The 19,930-nt window shown below is 42.9% G+C and overlaps 1 protein-coding gene across 5 annotated transcripts in view; it reads right to left on the bottom strand.

The window, feature by feature from the left end:
* ralgapa2 (Ral GTPase activating protein catalytic subunit alpha 2) overlaps positions 1 to 19,930 on the bottom strand; it is a 233,987-nt gene that overhangs the window by 24,304 nt on the left and 189,753 nt on the right. For 4 of the 5 annotated variants that reach the window (XM_060934311.1, XM_060934314.1, XM_060934310.1 and 1 more), the window contains exons 37-38: positions 17,111 to 17,269; positions 13,974 to 14,101 (exon numbers count right to left, since the gene is read on the bottom strand). In XM_060934311.1, coding sequence (XP_060790294.1) covers positions 13,974 to 14,101; positions 17,111 to 17,269 — 287 coding nt within the window. The remainder of the gene's footprint in view (positions 1 to 13,973; positions 14,102 to 17,110; positions 17,270 to 19,930) is intronic. The other variant, XM_060934313.1, reaches the window with a different exon arrangement.

Genomic DNA, 19,930 nt, shown 5'->3' with positions numbered 1-19,930 from the left:
TTAGACACCTCTGCGATCATCACACTTTTTGTTACAAACTGGCCCCGGCCCGCTGTCAGAGAAGGGAAAAGTTATTTGGCCCTCACAGGAAAAAGTTTGGGGACCCCTGATTTAGAGTCACCAGTTAACCTAACCTGCATGTCTTTGGACTGTGGGGGAAACCGGAGCACCCGGAGGAAACCCACGTGGACACGGGGAGAACATGCAAACTCCGCACAGAAAGGCCCTCACAGGCCATGGTGCTCGAACCCGGACCTTCTTGCTGTGAGGCGACAGCGCTAACCACTACACCACCGTGCCACCCTGTTGTGAAATTGTCCGGTAATTTGATTAACTATCCAAAACTAGCTTCCATCATCATATACAAGTTACTTCCTACCCAACTAACCAATTAACCACAAACTTCGTAGCAACGCAATTGTAATAAAAATTCAGTGTAGTACAAGTTTCCAGAGAACCAGGGCATTTCTTCAAAAGTCCTTCATCAGCTGTGCAAGCAAAGTGCTTCTGAGGCTGTATGAGGTGAAACCACCGAGAGCCTGGACAAACCCTTATATACAATATGTGTATACATTATCAATTAGATAAACTAGATATTTTAACTGGGAGGATTTCTAAGGCCCTGTCCACACGGCAACGGATTCAGGTGACTCCGATACAATTGCTTATCGTTTAGGCCTGGCGTCCACACGGCACCGGCGTTTTGGGTGCCCAAAATGCAATCTTTTTGAGAACGGGTTCCAGAGTGGAAAGATCTGGCAACGTTGCCGTTGTGAAGTCGTCTGGATGAGTAGAACGGATTTGTTTACGATGACGTCACAACCACATGACTGTGAGTGCTTCACGCCGGGTAGAAGTGTAACGAACTCGATGCGAGTTGTCAACAAATCCTATAACTTGGTTCATGAAACGCGCTTACAAAATATTTTCACTGTGAATATTTATTGTGTAATGGTGCAAAGTGAGAGAGAGAGACTCTGCCCTTAGGGCAGAGTCAATCCCGCCAGCAAAAATAGGGAAAAAAAAAAAAAAAAGGAGCGATCTTACCTCTTCAGATGTGGATTTAAGTCCTACAATACATTCCTCAAAAAGGGCGTAGAAGAAATTAATTCCATCAACGTGTATCATTCAATTTATTCCGGACCATTAAAGACACCGCCTTCCGCGTAGAATCATACGTCAGCCTTGTCGCCATATTGGATAGGTCAAAGCGGAGAATAAAGATTCATGTGCTGCGTTTAACTGTACTAACAGGTTTACCGTCCAAACGAGATCATATGGGATTACCTTTCACAGGTGAGAAACAACAAATTAATCCATCAACGTGTAGCATTCAATTTATTCCGGACCATTAAAGACGCCGCCTTCCGCGTAGAATCATGTCATCCTCGCCGCCATTTTGGAGAGGTCAAAGCGGAGAATAAACATCCATGTGCTGCGTTTAACTGTACCAACAGGTTTGCCGTCCAAACGGGATCACATGGGATTACCTTTCACAGGTGAGACTGGAAAAATACTTTTCATTGTATTTGGTCATTATAATGTAATTTTACAAACAGATTTTCCTGACTTTGTGGCTAATATGAAGTCTCGCGCATAATAGTTTATGCGCATGCGTCCTTACTACTTCTATTGTTCTGGTGTCTCCGAAGGGACCGTCTTACAGCGCCCCTAGAGGTGTGGCACGTGTATTGCGTCGTTTTCAGCAAGCGTTGCGTTGCCATATGGACCTGATATTTTACTGATTGTTGCCCATTTGGACGCGATATATTTTTAAATAACATCTCGTTGCCGTTGTCGTGTGGATGTAGCCTAAGAGACACATCAGCATTATGACTATCACTTTAATGCTACATTAGGCAGTTAACGAGTAAATAAATACAAGGAAAACCCTTCAATTTACTCAAGTCATTATCATGAGCAAAGCCAAGGTTAAGAACACATTTCCTTTTCCTTCTCTCTTTTGGTGACTAAATGGGCTCTTGTGTGAAGAGTGACAAGTTGAAGAAGTAGAGAGTGGCCACGCATGCTCGACCTCCACTCTAGCCAAGCACTAGCCATTAACCTCAGCCAATCACAATGACCTTGCTGTCCAGTCAAGGAAGAGGATAATTGGCCAGTTACAGAGATGGGGGGAAAAAGGCAGGCACTTTTGAAATACTGTCCAGACTAGCTTATATTCTCTGTTTCTAAAATTTTGGATTTCATTGCACTAAGGGTTCAATCCCATATTAACTGATTTGCAGCAAACATCTAAACAATCACTACATTTTAACTACTCTTAGCACTTGAAGGCTAACCAGTAGCTGCAAAAGAATGTGCACGGTGATTGCACTCACAAGCTAGAATTGTGCAATAAACTCTTATGAAATTTAACAGTAACAATGAGAGGTGCCATTATTGCCAACAAGAAAACCCTAACAGGCAGAGAGAGAGAGAACAAAAAAATATTTCATAGTACAAAACAGCCTGTGTGTCCCATTTCAATCAAATTAACTTTCCCACTGGACGTTATCCGAGTTTGGTTTCATCACGGCTTTAGCTGAAATATCAGAAAAAGCATTGTTTTCTGGTGTCTCCCATATCACAAGGGATCATAAATATTTTGGCTAAACCATAAATGGTGGCGGCGGCACGGTGGTGTAGTGGTTAGCGCTGTCGCCTCACAGCAAGAAGGTCCTGGGTTCGAGCCCCGGGGCCGGCGAGGGCCTTTCTGTGTGGAGTTTGCATGTTCTCCCCGTGTCCGCGTGGGTTTCCTCCGGGTGCTCCGGTTTCCCACACAGTCCAAAGACATGCAGGTTAGGTTAACTGGTGACTCTAAATTGACCGTAGGTGTGAATGGTTGTCTGTGTCTATGTGTCAGCCCTGTGATGACCTGGCGACTTGTCCAGGGTGTACCCCGCCTTTCGCCCGTAGTCAGCTGGGATAGGCTCCAGCTTGCCTGCGACCCTGTAGAAGGATAAAGCGGCTAGAGATAATGAGATGAGATGAGATGAGATGAGATAAATGGTGGCACCTCTTTAATATTAAATACTGCTGGATGAATATATACAAAAACATACACAACGGGAAGAATGAAATCTCTTCTAATCCATGACCGAAAATGGAACTAAAACAGACAAAATCTTCTGCTATGAATCATGAATTAGTTTATGCATCACATACAATCCACTTCAGTGCATTTTACAGGACGAAAAACCCTACATGTATAAGAAAGATGAAACAATGGAAAAAAAAAAGTTTTTTTTTTTTTTAGGCAAGGACATAAGAAGGAGGAAGAGATGTGGAAGAGAGAGGCATTATGTCCCCAGTGTTGGACTATATGCCATTTTCTGTCAGCTACATGAACCCATGGGAAAGCAGGTGTTGATTGGTGAATTTCTGGGCCACTGCTGCAAAGGTACCTGTTGTCACGCCATTGGACTGAGGCGTGAAGTTTGTCCCAGTGGAAAAAAAAAAGAAAAAAAAAACCAAGAGGAGGTGTGAGGTGATTATAGGTTGGAGGGAGAGACAGAATGATTGGGGGGGGGAATAAAGGAATGAATAAAAAAAATATATAGATGGAAATAAAGAGAACATACAGAACAATGGAGATAATACTACTGTTTCCTCATAGAGGTCATATAGCCTGTATGCCTCCAAAAAAATAAACAAACAGCCAAGCAAACAAAAATAACATTTGTATCGATGAGTGTCTCTCTTTACACACCTACCCTAATTAAGCCCAGAGCTTAGTGGATGAAGATGCAGGGGAGGGGTGAGGGTAAAGACAGGTTAATTGAACCTCCATGGGGGACGTCCTTTACATCTCACCTCACCAGCATCCATCTGAGAACTAGACGCAAAGAAATGGAATTATGAGCATGACATCACTGCCAGCGCAGATTCCCACAAAGACCCGACAGACTCGGCTGGCATGAACGCAGATTTATAAGCTTGCTAAATCAAATGTCTGCCACGTCGAGAGTTGAAAACGTAACATTAGCTCTCCTAATAGCACAGTAACTATTGATCCGATCTGGGGAGCAAGGAAGAGGGCTTGTCAGAATGGAATAGGTCAACAGGTTGCACCATTCTAATAGCGCCACCGAAGGGACATGTAGAGCACTCATATACTACATCACTGGGGAGTGGATGATCATGTGTAGAGTGACTAAGCACACTTTATTCCTTAGAGATGCACAAATCCAGGTTACTCAAAAATTTCTATTATATCACCTTTTAGTAATTTGGCTCATCAGTTAAAATAAAGTTCCAAAACAAAATGATTCAACAATAAAACTTCACGTGTGTCAGAAAAGAAAACAACTGACATGATGTCTGACTGAATACCTGTTCTAATCAATCATTCACTGCGGCATTAAAATAGGGCTGGGAAATATGGCGATATAGTACAGTCAAACCTCGGGTCACGAACGTCACTATTCACGAACAAATCGGGCTACGAACACCATTTCCGAACAAATTTTGCTTTGATTTGCGAACGATGCTTCGATGCACGAACGCACAAACTGGCAGGCTTCCGCACCACGTGAGGCGTGCGGCAGCATCAGTTGTATTCAAGGTGGCGCACTGTGAACATTGTTCGTCATTGCATTGTGTTGATACGATTTCTTTTTTGCTTTTTGCATTAAATTAACCCTCATTATGGCTCCCAAGAAAGTGAAAGTGTTAGTGATAATGCTCCTCCTCCATCCACGTGCGCCAGCAACGATCAACCACAAAGGTAAAGTGTACTGTACAATTATTGTGTTTTATTTTAGTATTACTGTATTTTTCTATAATTAAGGTTCTCTTTTGCCGCTTTTCCACTACCAACGCGGCTGAGTTGGGCTGAGCCATGCCGTGCTGAGTCGAGCTGAGTGGGGCTGTTGGAGTTGCATTTCGACTACAACCGCGCTGAACCGTGCTGGCTGGAAGTGGGTGGACACATTGGGCGGAGTTAGCGAAAGTGGGTGGACGTCACGTGACGTCGTTAGGCGGCGCAAACAGTGACATCAGTGATCTTTTAAGCGGTAGTCTCACGACCCGGATAGTAAACAATAAACATGGAGTCGTTAGTGTTGCTGGTCTTGGTGCTGTGGCTTGTTGTCACCGACAACGCCAACAGATACTGGCAAGAGCGTATAGATAAGGCTTCAGAAATTCTCGTAATTATTCTTCTTCCGGGTTTACGGTGTTTACAGATCCCAGCGTGCTCGCAGGGCGTGTGAGGACACTCCTCCTCACCAATCAGTGCACAGGGGAGTGTCTCCCCACGCCCCTAGCCTCACTCAGCTCGGTTTGGCTCGCTTCAGCCCTACTCCAAAACCGTGCGAGTTTTGGGTGCTAAGCAGGGCTGAAGCGAGCTGAGTCGTGCTGCTCTAAGGTAGTCGAAACGCGAGCTGTGTCGGGCTGAAGTGAGCTGAAGCGAGCTGAAAAAGGGTAGTGGAAAAGGGCCATTTAATTCCTTTCTGTATTTTTTCCACACATAAACCTAGAAAAAGTTACCAAAAAAAACCCCCCTATGTTTCTGGGGCCGGTGAACAGATTAACTGGATTTACATTCATTTCAATGGGAAAAATTAATTCGGTTCGCAAACGGAGTCAAAGAACAAATTAATTTCGTAATCCGAGGTACCACTGTACTGGTATTGTTAAATTGTCACAATACGCTTTTCTGCGATATCGCAGTATTTTTATAACAATTAAAACTTGGATTGGACAATTTGCACTAAATCTATAAAATTGTAAAATGTTCGCATTTTTATAGACTTTTTTTTTTTAACGTTCCCTTGTTTTCAGCATTTTCCGGTGTTCACCATGTCAAATGTTTGTAAACCACTAAATAAAAATTATGAATCTAAAGGGTTTTTTTTTAATTTCAACACCAGTATAGGCACAATGTAGGCTGGCTACCTACACTGTGTGTATCATTTAAATGTCTAAGTATCATATGATATTTTTGTCAGATCCCCTCTCTTACACTGAGCTGCTCGTTAGATGTACAAGATTTGCTTGTAATGGGCACTTGGTTTGTTCTGTATTGAGATGAGCTTCAGAACAGACTCCGCACTCTTATAAGAGCCCTGCACTAACAAAGCAGGGCCTTAGATGTGGAACACAATGGAAAAATAATTAAGCAAACACGCTGATACTATAAAAGGAAAATCAACAGTAATCAATGTAATGCATTATGGGGAAGTTATAACAAGATGGATGCATTAGTGCAGACGTGCCTCAAGTCATGGGTGGGCAGTGTAGATCTCTGAAAAGCGCTTTTATATCTGACACAGAGATCCTCAGGATGAAAAGCTTCATCATTCTCATCACCCTTCATTAAAACAATGAGTAATTCATGAGCCATTGCACACACTGAATATTTAATAATTAGCTAAACATGAATATCTCAATGGACTCAGGTTGACAAGGACTTTGTGATGTTACATGTTGATAAAAAAGGACGACCAACGGACATGAAATTGGAGTCAAACAAGACAAGACATCTTTGCTAGAAGAGTGAAAGCTACAGTACGAGCTGGGTTATGGTGCTGGGGACAGCTCCTCTCCTTCACAGTGCAGCTGGTTCAGAGGCAAAACCTGGGATCTAGAATACAGATGGAAACACATGAATGCAGCCTCCAAAAATTAAAACCAAGATGGAAGACAATCCATTAATCCTCCATCTTGTGGATGAAAGGACTTGGCTTAGTGTCAAAACAGAGAGGGCCAGTCCTACCTGAACAGATTAGAATAATGTAAAAGGCAAGAATACATTACATGAGAGAGGAAGGAAAAAAAAAAGAAAGCCAGAAAACAGACTTCTGGTTTGGCAACAGCTTTTCTTCCCCTTCATCTTCTTTTCTTCCTTAATCCTCGCCTTGAGGCATTCTGTGCAATCAAGCGCACTATTACACGGCAACAATTAGCTAGACTGTGGAAGCTGGCACCTGGTCCGAGGCATTCAGCGGCTTTCAGTAGCAGCTGACTGTACAGCCCCCCCCCCCCCCACCCCCCACCAGGTGGTCCTCCTTCAATGACATTAGCCAGTCACTCCAGGGTTAATCAAGAGCCTGCTCAGAACAAGGATGCCTGCATGGAGCTCATTTAGTTAGCCGTAGACGCCATGAACGAAGTCTTAAATGGGCCAACCAGACAATGAACTTTTACAACTGCTTGTAAAAAGACAGCTGATAATTTGAGAATGCTGATTCACTCGTCAACAGAATACAACTTTTGAACAAAGCCTAAATTTAACATGACCAAGGACAGAGCGTATGAAGACTTGTAGTACCTGAGCTACAAAAATTCAATCGGCTCCTTTTTGACTGGACTGTGCAACATGACGTTATTGGTTACAGTGGATATAGCTTTTTCATAGAAGTTTTAGCTCAACTGGGATGCTGGTTAATTGATTAAATCTGTTTGTCACCATTGTTTGGAGTCTTCAGGATAACAGGGCTTTTCACAAGGAGACAAAGCTGACACAGGATATGAGAGGATAAACACAGTTAGAGGAAGAGGAAAGACTGCCTGTGCTGGAGGGAGGAAGAGTTTTTGAGACGGGAGCCCCCCCCCCCCAAAAAAAAGGGGGTTACTGCTTTATATGTTGAAGATTCTTACAAAGCCTATGGTATCCTCAGCTTGGGGCTCTGTGCACCGAGCATGAATAACACGATCTGAATAACAATAGCTATAGATTTGTAGGGTCTCTCAATACTAATTAGGGGCTATATGCGCTGTTTGTTGCAAAGATGTGCACACTGAAATGAGATGCTAAGTGCTTTATTTCAGAAACAAATTGTACGCCTTGCAGTCCAGTGAAAGAAATGAAAGAAAGCCTTTACTAACTGGCAACAAAGTTCCAAGACGCTTCTGTTGATGTATGTGACAGATGGGGAATGCTTTGTAAATAATCGAAAAAATATGAATAACGTAGTAGCCAATTAATTTCACGAACAGACTATAGCACGAGTTTGAACACACGCCTTGTTTCTCTTCATACCTTTACATGCCAGTGTATAGTTGACTCATCAAAAACACAACGAAACTCCATGAAAATCAACGATGCATTGCAACCTAGCCCTCCACTGTCACTCTTAGGCCAAGTTTACATTAGACCGTATCTGTCTCGTTTTCTTCGCGGATGCACTGTCCGTTTACATTAAAACGCCTGGAAACGCCGGGAAAGGGGAATCCGCCAGCGTCCACGTATTCAATCCAGATCGTGTCTGGTCCGGTGCTGTGTAAACATTGAGAATACGCGGATACGCTGTGCTGAGCTCTAGCTGACGTCGTCATTGGACAACGTCACTGTGACGTCCACCTTCCTGATTCGCTGGCGTTGGGATCACACACACACACACACAGCGGCTCAGTCCCGAATCACTGCTCGTGCGCTTCACTCGCGCGCTCTGTGAGCTGCGCAGGGCCGGAGTGCGCACCCTCCAGAGGGCACTCGCTGTTCAGGGTGGAGTGATTTGGAGCGCAGGAGGAAGCGTTGAGCTGCACTGAGGTTTATTTACACATTTCAACCTCCTTCAGGCGCTTAAACTCAGTGAGAACATGAACATCACAGCCAGGTGTGTTTATCTGCTGGAGAAGGTGTTCGCTTGCCATCCTTCCACTTGCAAGTGGTGAGTGACTTGCGCATGCCCGATATGCACTGGGATCATGTGACGTGCCGTTTAATTAGTCATGTGATTAGCGTATCCGTGTATTGGCGTTGCTGTGTGCACGCGAATCGTGTATTGGCGTTGCTGTGTGCACGCGAATCGTTTTAAAAACGTTAATCCGATGATCCGCTGATTCGAAATAATGTAAACAGGGCCTTAAGCAACCAACTGCAACTATCTGTCTTCTACTTCAGAATGTAAAGAAACTCCATTTCCACATCAAAGACCACCGCTGGTGTAGAGAAGGGCTGGGAAAAAGCATGATGCACACTTTTATGTTGTGCTCTTGTTTTCTGCTGTTGTTTTGTTTATCTTTCAATGCAGAGGACTCCATTTTGTACAAAGATGCAAATGGCTAACATAAGTACATCCTTTAGCATAATACAATTACATCCAGTGTGTGGAGAAGCCCTTGCTGCCTTTGAACTATTTAAAGTGGCATTAATGCAGAACTTATAAATAATCAACAAAACCATCCTCTTTTAAGATTGTCAGTACCGCGAAACAGAGAGCCACAGTCTTTAAACAAACAGCCCTGAAAGACCTGCGCTTGCAGTCGAATAATCTGCTTAGTCCAAATGAGACTAATGAGATCCAAGATGAGAAGAACCAAAGTGGGCATTAGTCTATAAAATGTTACTTCATTAAAATAAAACCTGTGACAACTGCTTAATCAGTACAATATTGTGCAACACTGAATAAAAGATTAGTTAAATAAAAATAACTACACTAGAAACATAATTAGTATTATATAAAATGGGCAAAATGTAACCACATCTCCAAAATACTTGCAGCCATCTTCCAGGATATATTAAATTAAAAAAAAAAAAAAAAATTAGGATTAAAGAAAAAACAGAACAAAAACACCAGTGGGTTACATGGCAGGTGACATTTTTGTGACATTTAGTGAAAGAATTGGATATGTGTAGGATAAGCGAGCAGTGCTGTGCTCTATTCAGGCCCAGCCTGGTGGGACAGAGCACAGACGTCTGCCTGGAACCGAGAAGACTGAATAGTAATCAGTGTGGTACTGATAATGAATGATTGAAAGCTCTTTCTCAGCATTGGAGAATTTCAATATCAAGAGCCCTAGAGGCAGGATTCTTATCAGCACAAGCCTCAGACAAAGGAATCCACAGAATAGAAAATGTGCTTAAACATGGGCCAGTCGTGAATGACCAGGCCGATTAGCAAGAGCAAAATCAGAGACGCACAGGAGAACGCGTGCGCGCACACACAAACCTAGAGACACTAGAGGTTTCTAAGGAAGCATTTGGGAGTGACTTTCACATAGAGAATGGCGCTGGTGCTTTGAGAAAATTCATCCTGATGAGCAAAACCACAGAACCGGTCACACGATCACAACTGCAAATCACACTCGAACATCCTCTCGCACTTTCAGATACTCCTACACTTAAATACCGAAACTTGCCAGAAGTACACAGCGACACAAAGCGTGTAAGACAGACTGAGAAATCCCACACAGAACTAATCAATGAGAACTTCATTGCATTCATGGGAAAAGACAGCAAAGCAACAGCCATTTGCTTTGATAACCTGAGATGACTAACAGCTATGTACCAGTGTTAGCAGTCTGGCAAGGGAGGAGAAAGAAAGTTCATTAATTAAAGAAGGCTTGGCTAGACAGATGGAACAGCTAGCTGGATGCTAATTACTCAGAGAAGACAAGTAGGTTTAACACTCCCCCTCGCCTGCTTTGCCATCAATCACAATTAACATGGCTCCTAAACAGCCACCTAGCTCACTCAACCAACAACAAGCACCGAGTTCATCCACTCTCGAAATGATTGGTTGTGATTTATTATTTTATCCACAGAAGCATAGTGCCGTTACTTTTCCAGAGTACAGGCTTATTCGTAGAAACTGGAGTTTGTTATCTTCTTTTTACATAAAGATATCAGGTAAAATGTATAATAATAATAATAATAATAATAATAAATATCTCAGATGTACACACAGGGCAACATTCAAACCAAGGGAAGCGTGAATTAACAGACTCATCCTTCATGCCTAAGAGGTGATTAAGTAACGTTTTCCCAGCTCGCCTGTGTGTTACTCCTGAGGGAGTACTAATAATGGAGTGAGCTCAAGGTAACTCTACCCCTGCGTGTCCACAGAATTCCCCATACTGAAGGATCTCACCCAGATCTAGCCACACCACCCTCTTCACGACACTGCCAGAACACAGACAGCTGTCAGGCACAAACGCCTAGTTGAGTTCACTACTTTTGAGGGAGGGGTGGGAGGGTTGGGTGGGGCCGATATTTAAAGACACAGTGCAGGACTGTGACCTACAGTGGATAGGATGAATCTTTTGGGATCTCTGGAGCATGCGGCTAGTCTTATAACAGATCATCACAAATGCAGTCATTCAAAGTCACTCATGATCATTCAAACCTGAAGAGTACAAAAACACCACACACACACCTCTATTGTATCTACTGACACCTGCCAGTCACTTAGTTGTTTACAAACTTGTTCTATATTCATGTTTAAGTTGGTACTGCCCAAAAGAAAGTGCCACATCAGGGGGATGCATGTGTATATGAGAGAGAGATGTCTTTGTTCCAGGCATCATGAGCAGGAGGACAGTTACTGGGGAAAAGGGTCGAGAGAGAGAGAACACAATAATGCTATGAGTCATTCTGCATTAGAGGAGTGTGAGAAAAAAAAAAAGAGAGAGGGAGGGGAGAATACTTGTGCATTTCATATGAAGCAGCAGCTATACACCATATGCCATATGGGACTGAGTGACTCTAGTCAGGGCTGGGCATGACAGGCCTGTGGATTAAAACCACCCACTTCCTAAGTGTGTGTGTGTGTGTGTGTGTGTGTGTGTGTATTTGAGAGGTCATCAACATAAAACTGAATGTCCAGACCGTCTTGTTGGGGAGGTGCGGGGGTAGAGTTTGTGTTAAGGTTTTCTCTGAGACTAAATGGAAAAGAAAGCGAGTGGGAGAAAAAGTGGGAAGGGGGTTGGAGGGGGCTGTGGTGGTGGGGTATGGGGAATCTGAACACATTTGATATTGTAAGGAGCCTCTGGGAACAGCTGGTGAGTTGGGAGGAGCAGGGAGGTGGGCAGGAGGGGGAGAGAAGCCAGTGCACTGGAGTGAAAATGGGATTAGAGTCATCACACTATGATTGGGTGGGGGCACTGGACTCGTAACTCACACAGGCCTGCCTTAGACATCCTACCTATAGGCACAAAAACCAAACTCCGCAGAGTGTAGTACATTTGACATGGTAGATAAAAGATTTAGATATTTACTTAACCTCTGGGGAAAGATATTTAACAGTCAGGAGAACAGAATTTCCCCCCTATATAATTCCTAATTCAAGTAGAGTCTGGAACATTTCTTTTTCATTTATACATCATACAATGCATACTAGAAGGTGAAAGCCTAGATCGACTGTGTCATAAAGCTCATTAAAACTGATGAACGCGAGAGTAGTGATGAAGAAAGCATCAAGGAAAAGTACTACTATTTAGTAATCGTCCTCCTCCCTCTCGCCCTCTTTCTGATGAGTGCTAAAAGCTGGAGCTTGCATGACTGGCCACGGGTAAGAACAGATTATAGCTATTGATTGGCGCCTGGAGCTGGATCTGACTGAAGAAAAGAGGAAGAATGGGCTGGAGCAGGGAGGGAGCAAAGGAGAGAGAAAGAAGTCAGGAAACATGCTAACTCCATCGATTCCAATCAGCAGGGAAGCCAGTGAGGCAGACTCACTAGGTCAGTGAATCCCAGTCTTACCTCTTAAATCACCACCTGAACGCTGCTCCAAGTCCCATGATAATCACGTCTACTGACTGACATCATAACAGAGAGAGACAGTACTCAGAAAGTATCATGATATCAAACAAACCAAAGCCAGTAAACAAATATCCTAAATAAGTGAATCCAGAAACTGACCTGAGTAAACCCTTGTCATGCATGTATGGCATCATACGGATTTAAATTCAGCTTATTCATATGCGTTCAATATCTCAAAAGACCCTTCAATACTTTAAAAGACCTGATTTGCAACACGTTTTTATTTCTTGAACATCTTTCTTTCTGGACATTTGTGGGACGAATTTTAAGATTACAAGCCTTGTCCACTCCCACTCGAAGAAAGGGATTTCATTTGAGACTTCAAACTCACAGCAGCTTTTTTTTTTTCCCCCCAGTAGTGCTGAATCAATAATAGAGGACACATTATGTGTGATTTGAAAGGATGGCGTAATACAGTGTCAGCAGGAGAGAGGCTTCTCTGTCCAAAGAGCTCCCACCAGGTACTCTGGAATAACACGACTCCTTTGGCTGCAGCAACCGAGAACAGCACCACTGCCTAAGGTGTAGCAAAGATATACGCATGAGCAAGAGCGCACTCACCTAGCACAAATGCACAAACATGGCATGGGGCAGTTTAGGGCAAGGAGGTGGACTGCGGTGCACCTGGCCAAGTGCTGGTGGCCATTTCTCCACAGCCCATCCAATTAGAGGCGAGTGATGGTGTAGCAGAGAGATGGGCTGCTGGAGGCCTCTCCAGAGCAGCACCTGCTTTTATCAGCCTGCACCCTGAGCACAGCCGCTCCCTTTGAAGAAATATTCAGCTAATTACCTTGAAGCACTGTCGCACAACAAGACGGTAGATTGCATGGACCCCATCCATTGTTAGATGAGGAAACTCCAGAGGAGATTTCATCTCTGCATGAATACAGCCCTCCTTTCAGCGACAGAACCAAGGTTATTGTTCTGCGCATTGTAGGAGAAAGAGACATAAGGCAAGAGAAAGAAAATAAAAGGAAGTATGACGAAGAAGCAGAAATCCTGAAAGGGGCAAGAGGAGGCAGACAGAGATAAGGAGAGAAAAAAAAATGAAGGTCTAAGTGGATGTGTCTATGTATGTGTAAAAAGGTACTGTACAGCAGCTGTTCCTGAAATGAGCATGAGTCAGACAGTTTAATTATTCATTAGAACTGATCAAGCCTTTGTTCAAAGCTGTGAAAAGTGACCATCTTTTTTGGCCTTCTAATTCCCCTTTTCAAGAGACACGAGAGAAAACTATGGTGCGTACACTGAATGAGAAATGGATTTAAGAAAAGGTTTCGTTTCTGCTTAAACCCTATTAACTTGGGAATCCGTATAAATATATCAAGCGGTCACAAACATGAATGTACAATGGCAAAATTAACCATGAGAACTGGGATAAAAGATTCCATAATATTTTCCCCCAGATCCTACCATAGTAACCTTCTTATTTTTCCTGAGTGTGGTTAAATTAATACTGAGATGTGAAGAGGTGAAAAAAAGATACAAGCTCTGGTAGAGTGTCAGTCGAGACTTCACAGCCCTGCTGGCGTTGATGCATGTGGACCGCACGAGACTCGGCAGCAGAGTCCCTGTAACGATTGCTCCATCAAACAGAGGGCCAAAGAAAGGGACCTGCAACAGGAGGAAACAGACAGATTTAAAAAGACAGTGACCGGGAGATGTTTCTTCTAAGTCTTTAAAGGAGACATGCAGAACATGGCCTCACTTTCGTTTATAAATCGCCATTTTTCGGTCTCATCGCCATTTCCGCTGTACTAAAACACAGAGCTGACTGCAACTCCAATCCTCTATTTTGAGCTAATTTATCGCCATGCCACATAGATGTGTTGATGGCCGGTGCAGCAAAACGACAGAAAGTGGATTTACATTGCATTCATGGCCCAAGAATGTTCAAACTGCAAAGATTTGGACGCATTTTGCGAGAAGTTCACGGGCACATTGGGCGGCTACAAAGTGGTCTCTCCTCTGCTCATTTTACTGAAGACTCGTACGAGACCTCTGATCTGTTGAGGAGCGTTGGCTATAAGCCTGTATTGAAAGAGGGTGCAGTATCAACAGTTAAATAAAACTACAAGAAAAGGAAAGTATTTATTTTATTTCTTTTTTTTAAAAGGAAAGCAAGTTCAGTTGCACCAGTTCTCCAGGAGTGTGAGCTGAGGGTTGTTGGTAAAACCCAGGATGGAACGGGACACGACATATCGCTCAGGCAGTGACCTCCCCGCGGTTGTCGCTAAAACTGGTGACGTCCCGTCCTGGGTTTTAGTAATTGCCTGATCCGAGCAGTAATGGTGGAGTACTCAGTATGGAGAAAATGGAGAATGAGTGGACCAGCCGTCTGATTTCTCTGCTGGATATGCTTGCCTCAGCAGCAATATCTCGCCCTTCTGAACGAACAACTGAAAGTCAGATTGTTTCAAAACAACTGGCCTTCAAGAAGCAAGAACACAGACGGGTCAGATGCAACTCTCATTTGGATACATAAAAAACACCACTCATTGTTTACATGCATTTAAGTTAATACACGTAACTTGTATTATGTGTTTAAGTTACCGGTATAAGATTATTTAATTTGCTTCAGAATGTGATTGTCTCAGTTTATCTGATTATTTAATTAGCCTTTTACGTTTTATTAGTGAAAATGCATGCATGTACATATATGTTGCATAAGTTATAACACCTTATCCTGTTTTATTGAGAGTCAACCCACAATCAATGAAGTCAAATCAGTCTTAGTTGAGCAAGTCGGAAACGGTATTTCTTACTTTCACCATAAATTTTTATGTATATGACTTTGGTCTATAGCTGTCAAAGGCCTCAGCCTTAAAACTGGTTCCTGCCGTGACGTCACGCACTCAGGGCTGGCTGGCTCATATATATATATATATATATATATATATATATATATATATATATATATATATATATAAGTGCTGTCAAAAATGTCGCGTTATTAACGCGTTAACTTGACTCAATTTTAACGGCGATAATTTTTTTATCGCGAGATTAACGCTCTGTGACATGATGCCACGCCCCGCACAGCCAGAGTCCTCTGCCCTCCCCCAAAGAGCCACGGTGCTCGGCTTAGGTTTCGTTTTCCCATCGGGCGGCTCCAGCCCCACTTTGCAGTGGCTGTGACAAGACGTGTTATGCTCTGCAATAAAAAAATAAATAAAAAATTGGTACAACCAGTGTTCGAACTATGCCGATATTTTCGGGGGGGTCCCTTTATTCCCTTGGGGGGGGGGGGGGGGGGGGGTGCGCGCTTGCGCTTGTCTCAGAGCGCGGATCTCCATCGTGCGCTCACTTCGGATATGCAAATGCTTCCCGTTACACACGATTGCTATGTCAATAAACATCATTTTGCCAATATTTTAGAGACCCCCAACACTTCCCAAATCATGTTTTCAAGGGATCTCATGTCTGTTTCAGGGGATCTCGGATCCCCCGAGTACCCCCGTAGTTCGAACGGTGAGCAAGCCCATTCACTTTTTTATGCTGATAAGAGAATTACATGGTTTTTCATGTGACAAAAATGTGCGATTAAATTGCGATTAATCGCAAGTTAACTATGACAGCCACGACATTAATCGCTATTAAATATTTTAATCGCTTGACAGCGCTTATATAAATATATATATATTCCTATTTATGCAGCATACAAGAGTCAAGGATGGAGATACTACTGACTCAAATGTATTTAAAAATAAAGGCTTTGCGTATTTCCTTTAAAAAAAAAAAAAAAAACTCAACAGAATCGAGTGAGGAGCATGAACCTCTAACATAATGCTCATCACGTCGGCTTAGCTGAGATAATGATCACTCTATTTTCACTCTATGACAATTATAATGCACATCCACATCGGCAAAGAAAATCAATAAGGATGACAGATCAAAATGACTCCAGTCAATACGGAATGCAGCACTTCCCTCTCTCAAGGCTTGTACTCCTTGAACACAGGATCGAGTTATTTGTCTTGGCACTGATGCAGCCAAGGGAATTTAGTCAAGTACAGCTCTGCCTTCTGTGCTTTTATGGATGCTTTTACCACTATAGAGCTGCAGGATAATTTACTGTGTGGGCTTATATATATCTCTCACACACACACACACACACACACACACATTCATCATTGCCTAAAATTTTTTCAATCTAAAATCATATGTGAATCTGACATGAATTTTATATTTTCTATCGAAATGCTCCCCAAATGTGTTCCTGTGTAATCCATTTAGGTTTGTATGGAAATTACCAGTGGTCCTACTTTGGTCATTCATAAAGCTTTTGACCTGTCTGACATCCAAGCAAGCAACAGGTGTGTGTGTGTGGAAGATGAAAGCTAGTTTGACGATGAGAGCAGCAAGCCGACAGTGCAGTAATGGTCTCAGGTATGGGAGGGGGGCATTTATGGATTGTTGAGTTAGGCATGCAGTGGAGGCAGGCTAACAGGCTATCGAGGCAAGCAACCAAAGATCACAGAGTCAAGGCAAAACGTAACCATATATCTCAAAATATTTTTGATATGACAGGCAAATTCCACATTCCTGTATTTTTATAATGGTATTAAGGGTTCTATCATATTATGAACATTTTATGAACTTATCAATGGACATGAACAGTACCTGTGGTTTCTTAATGATCTGAATAAAAAACATGTGGTTCTTCATGGGGTAGATGATGATGAGCACATCTCCAAAGTCAGTAGGAACGATGCCCCGCCGGTAGTCTCGTGTGTGCTCTGACCACACAATGTGCACTTCATCATTTCCCAGATGACGAAGCTAGACACGTGAGCATACAGACAGAGACTGATATATAAAAGCAAACTGAGAGACGCCATCCATTACAAACAAGCCAAGATAAAAAAAAATACATGAAGCATTTTAGTCAGGATTTGGGCTACGAGTAGAGCGTCAATGCGAGTTCATAGATTCTACAAGCCATTAGAACTGTACTAAAGAGATGGACACCAAAACACATTTTATCAATTGCTGTTTCAATAATGGGATGCAAGATGGTGTAGTGGTTAGCACTGTCGCCTCACAGCAAGGAGGTTCTGGGTTCGAGCCCCGTGGCCGGCGAGGGCCTTTCTGTGCGGAGTTTGCATGTTCTCCCCGTGTCCGCGTGGGTTTCCTCCGGGTGCGCCGGTTTCCCCCACAGTCCAAAGACATGCAGGTTAGGTTAACTGGTGACTCTAAATTGACCGTAGGTGTGAATGGTTGTCTGTGTCTATGTGTCAGCCCTGTGATGACCTGGCGACTTGTCCAGGGTGTACCCCGCCTTTCGCCCGTAGTCAGCTGGGATAGGCTCCAGCTTGCCTGCGACCCTGCACAGGATAAGCGCTTATGTATAATGGATGGATGGATGTTTCGATAATGGCAATGGTGAGCACTGTCTAACATTTGGTCCAAAATCTTCAATAGGGGCTTATTTACAGTTAGACCTTTTTTTTTTCCCCTTTTTTGCACATTGCTAGCTGCTAGGAACTGATGTAATCACAAGTGGATCAACTAAAAAATAGGCACTGTGGTACTTACTTCCTGGTAGAAGATAGAATTTTCCCCAAACACCGGGATAACACATGATGAATAAACCTCCAACGATTATCTGGCCCTCTCAAACAATACTTTTTATAGCTAGGGTCAGCTTGCTAAACATGCGTGTGGTCAGATACATGTGCACAAAGATGTCTTTTGTCAGAGTGTGAAATAAGCCAGTGCTCCTTGTCTAAGATGATATAATAGCCCTTGACTTGCATCGAAGCCCAATCGCCAACTCATCTTTAGTAGCACTGTATCCTGGTCAGGTTCATGGTGGAGCCTATTCATGAAGCAGAAATGCATTCTGGATGGGCCACCAGTCCATCACAGGGCAACATGCACACAAGCATAGTTTTTCACACCTGGTGACATTTTCATCTCCAAATTTTTTTCGTATCATAAAAAAAAATGCTGTCTGGTCTTTAAATGCTATAATATTCTCATCTCATTATCTCTAGCCGCTTTATCCTTCTACAGGGTCGCAGGCAAGCTGGAGCCTATCCCAGCTGACTATGGGCGAAAGGCGGGGTACACCCTGGACAAGTCGCCAGGTCATCACAGGGCTGACACATAGACACAGACAAACATTCACACTCACATTCACACCTACGGTCAATTTAGAGTCACCAGTTAACCTAACCTGCATGTCTTTGGACTGTGGGGGAAACCGGAGCACCTGGAGGAAACCCACGCGGACACGGGGAGAACATGCAAACTCCACACAGAAAGGCCCTCGCCGGCCCCGGGGCTCGAACCCAGGACCTTCTTGCTGTGAGGCGACAGCGCTAACCACTACACCACCGTGCCGCCCGCTATAATATTGAATTGAATAATATTTGTTGGAGATGGATATTGTAAAGAATAACTTACATATGTACAAATGACTAATCCTGACAAGGGCGTTAAATCTGAATACTACTATAAGATCATGTTTCCTGTGACTGACCTATTTAAAGGACACAAAATTCTGAACAATTGCAGCACAAGTCAAAATTATGACCTGTGATACAATGTTATCCAAGTTACAGCTATTAAACCCTAGACTTGCCCACAATCATCAAGGAGCCACACGTGATGTTATTTTAAGAGCACTTTGGCCTGATTCAAAGAACACACTAATGATTCAATTTCCACTGGAACATGACAACGTGAACACATTATAATAAGCCTTGATTATGGAAATTTGTTTTGCAGAAGCACTAATTTTAGGTTTGCAAAAATGGTTCTGCATATTGTAACAATGTTTTCAAATGCAGAGAAAAATACGTTTAAGAAATTGAATTATAATAAGTCAATTACAGATTAAATTGACTGCTCTGTCCATCAAATTGCTCACATTTTCATTTTGTATTAAACTAGGAAATACATTTCAAGGAAATATTTTCCCTTTTTGTACCTGGAGGTAAGACAACCTTTATAAAACCAAATGTAAGCGAATGAATTAAAATGTAGTTCAATCTCACACACGCACAATAATTTATATTAGCATGAAACATGGCAGGGTTCATGATGCAAACACAAGGCAAAATTTTAATGAGTTGAAGTTTAAATATTATGAACTATAAATGAGTACATGTGTAAATAGTTAAAAGTGACTGGAAACAACTTGAAGCTGAGGTAGGATCTTTTGATGGGCTGTCGAACATCTGCCAATGCACTGGCGCCTAATGAGCCATTAGTGAAACATGCCCTCTCCACCGAAAAAATGCAATTACTACATTTCCCCCCAAGCCCTTAATTATGCTAATGGTCTAGAATTAAATAAATCCACAACAAGCTGATTGGGCCAGTGCATGCTGATCTATTTCGGTGAGAGCAGAAGAATCAATGGCATGTAAATAGGTCAGGGGAAAGAGAGGAAATACACAACATGCTGTACACATGTTAGAGATTCCAGCTAAA

The sequence above is a fragment of the Neoarius graeffei genome, chromosome 11, assembly GCF_027579695.1.
Source record: "Neoarius graeffei isolate fNeoGra1 chromosome 11, fNeoGra1.pri, whole genome shotgun sequence".
Classification (NCBI taxonomy): domain Eukaryota; kingdom Metazoa; phylum Chordata; class Actinopteri; order Siluriformes; family Ariidae; genus Neoarius; species Neoarius graeffei.
Note: the sequence above shows the minus strand (reverse complement) of the source record. Positions and strands in the feature narration are given on the sequence as shown.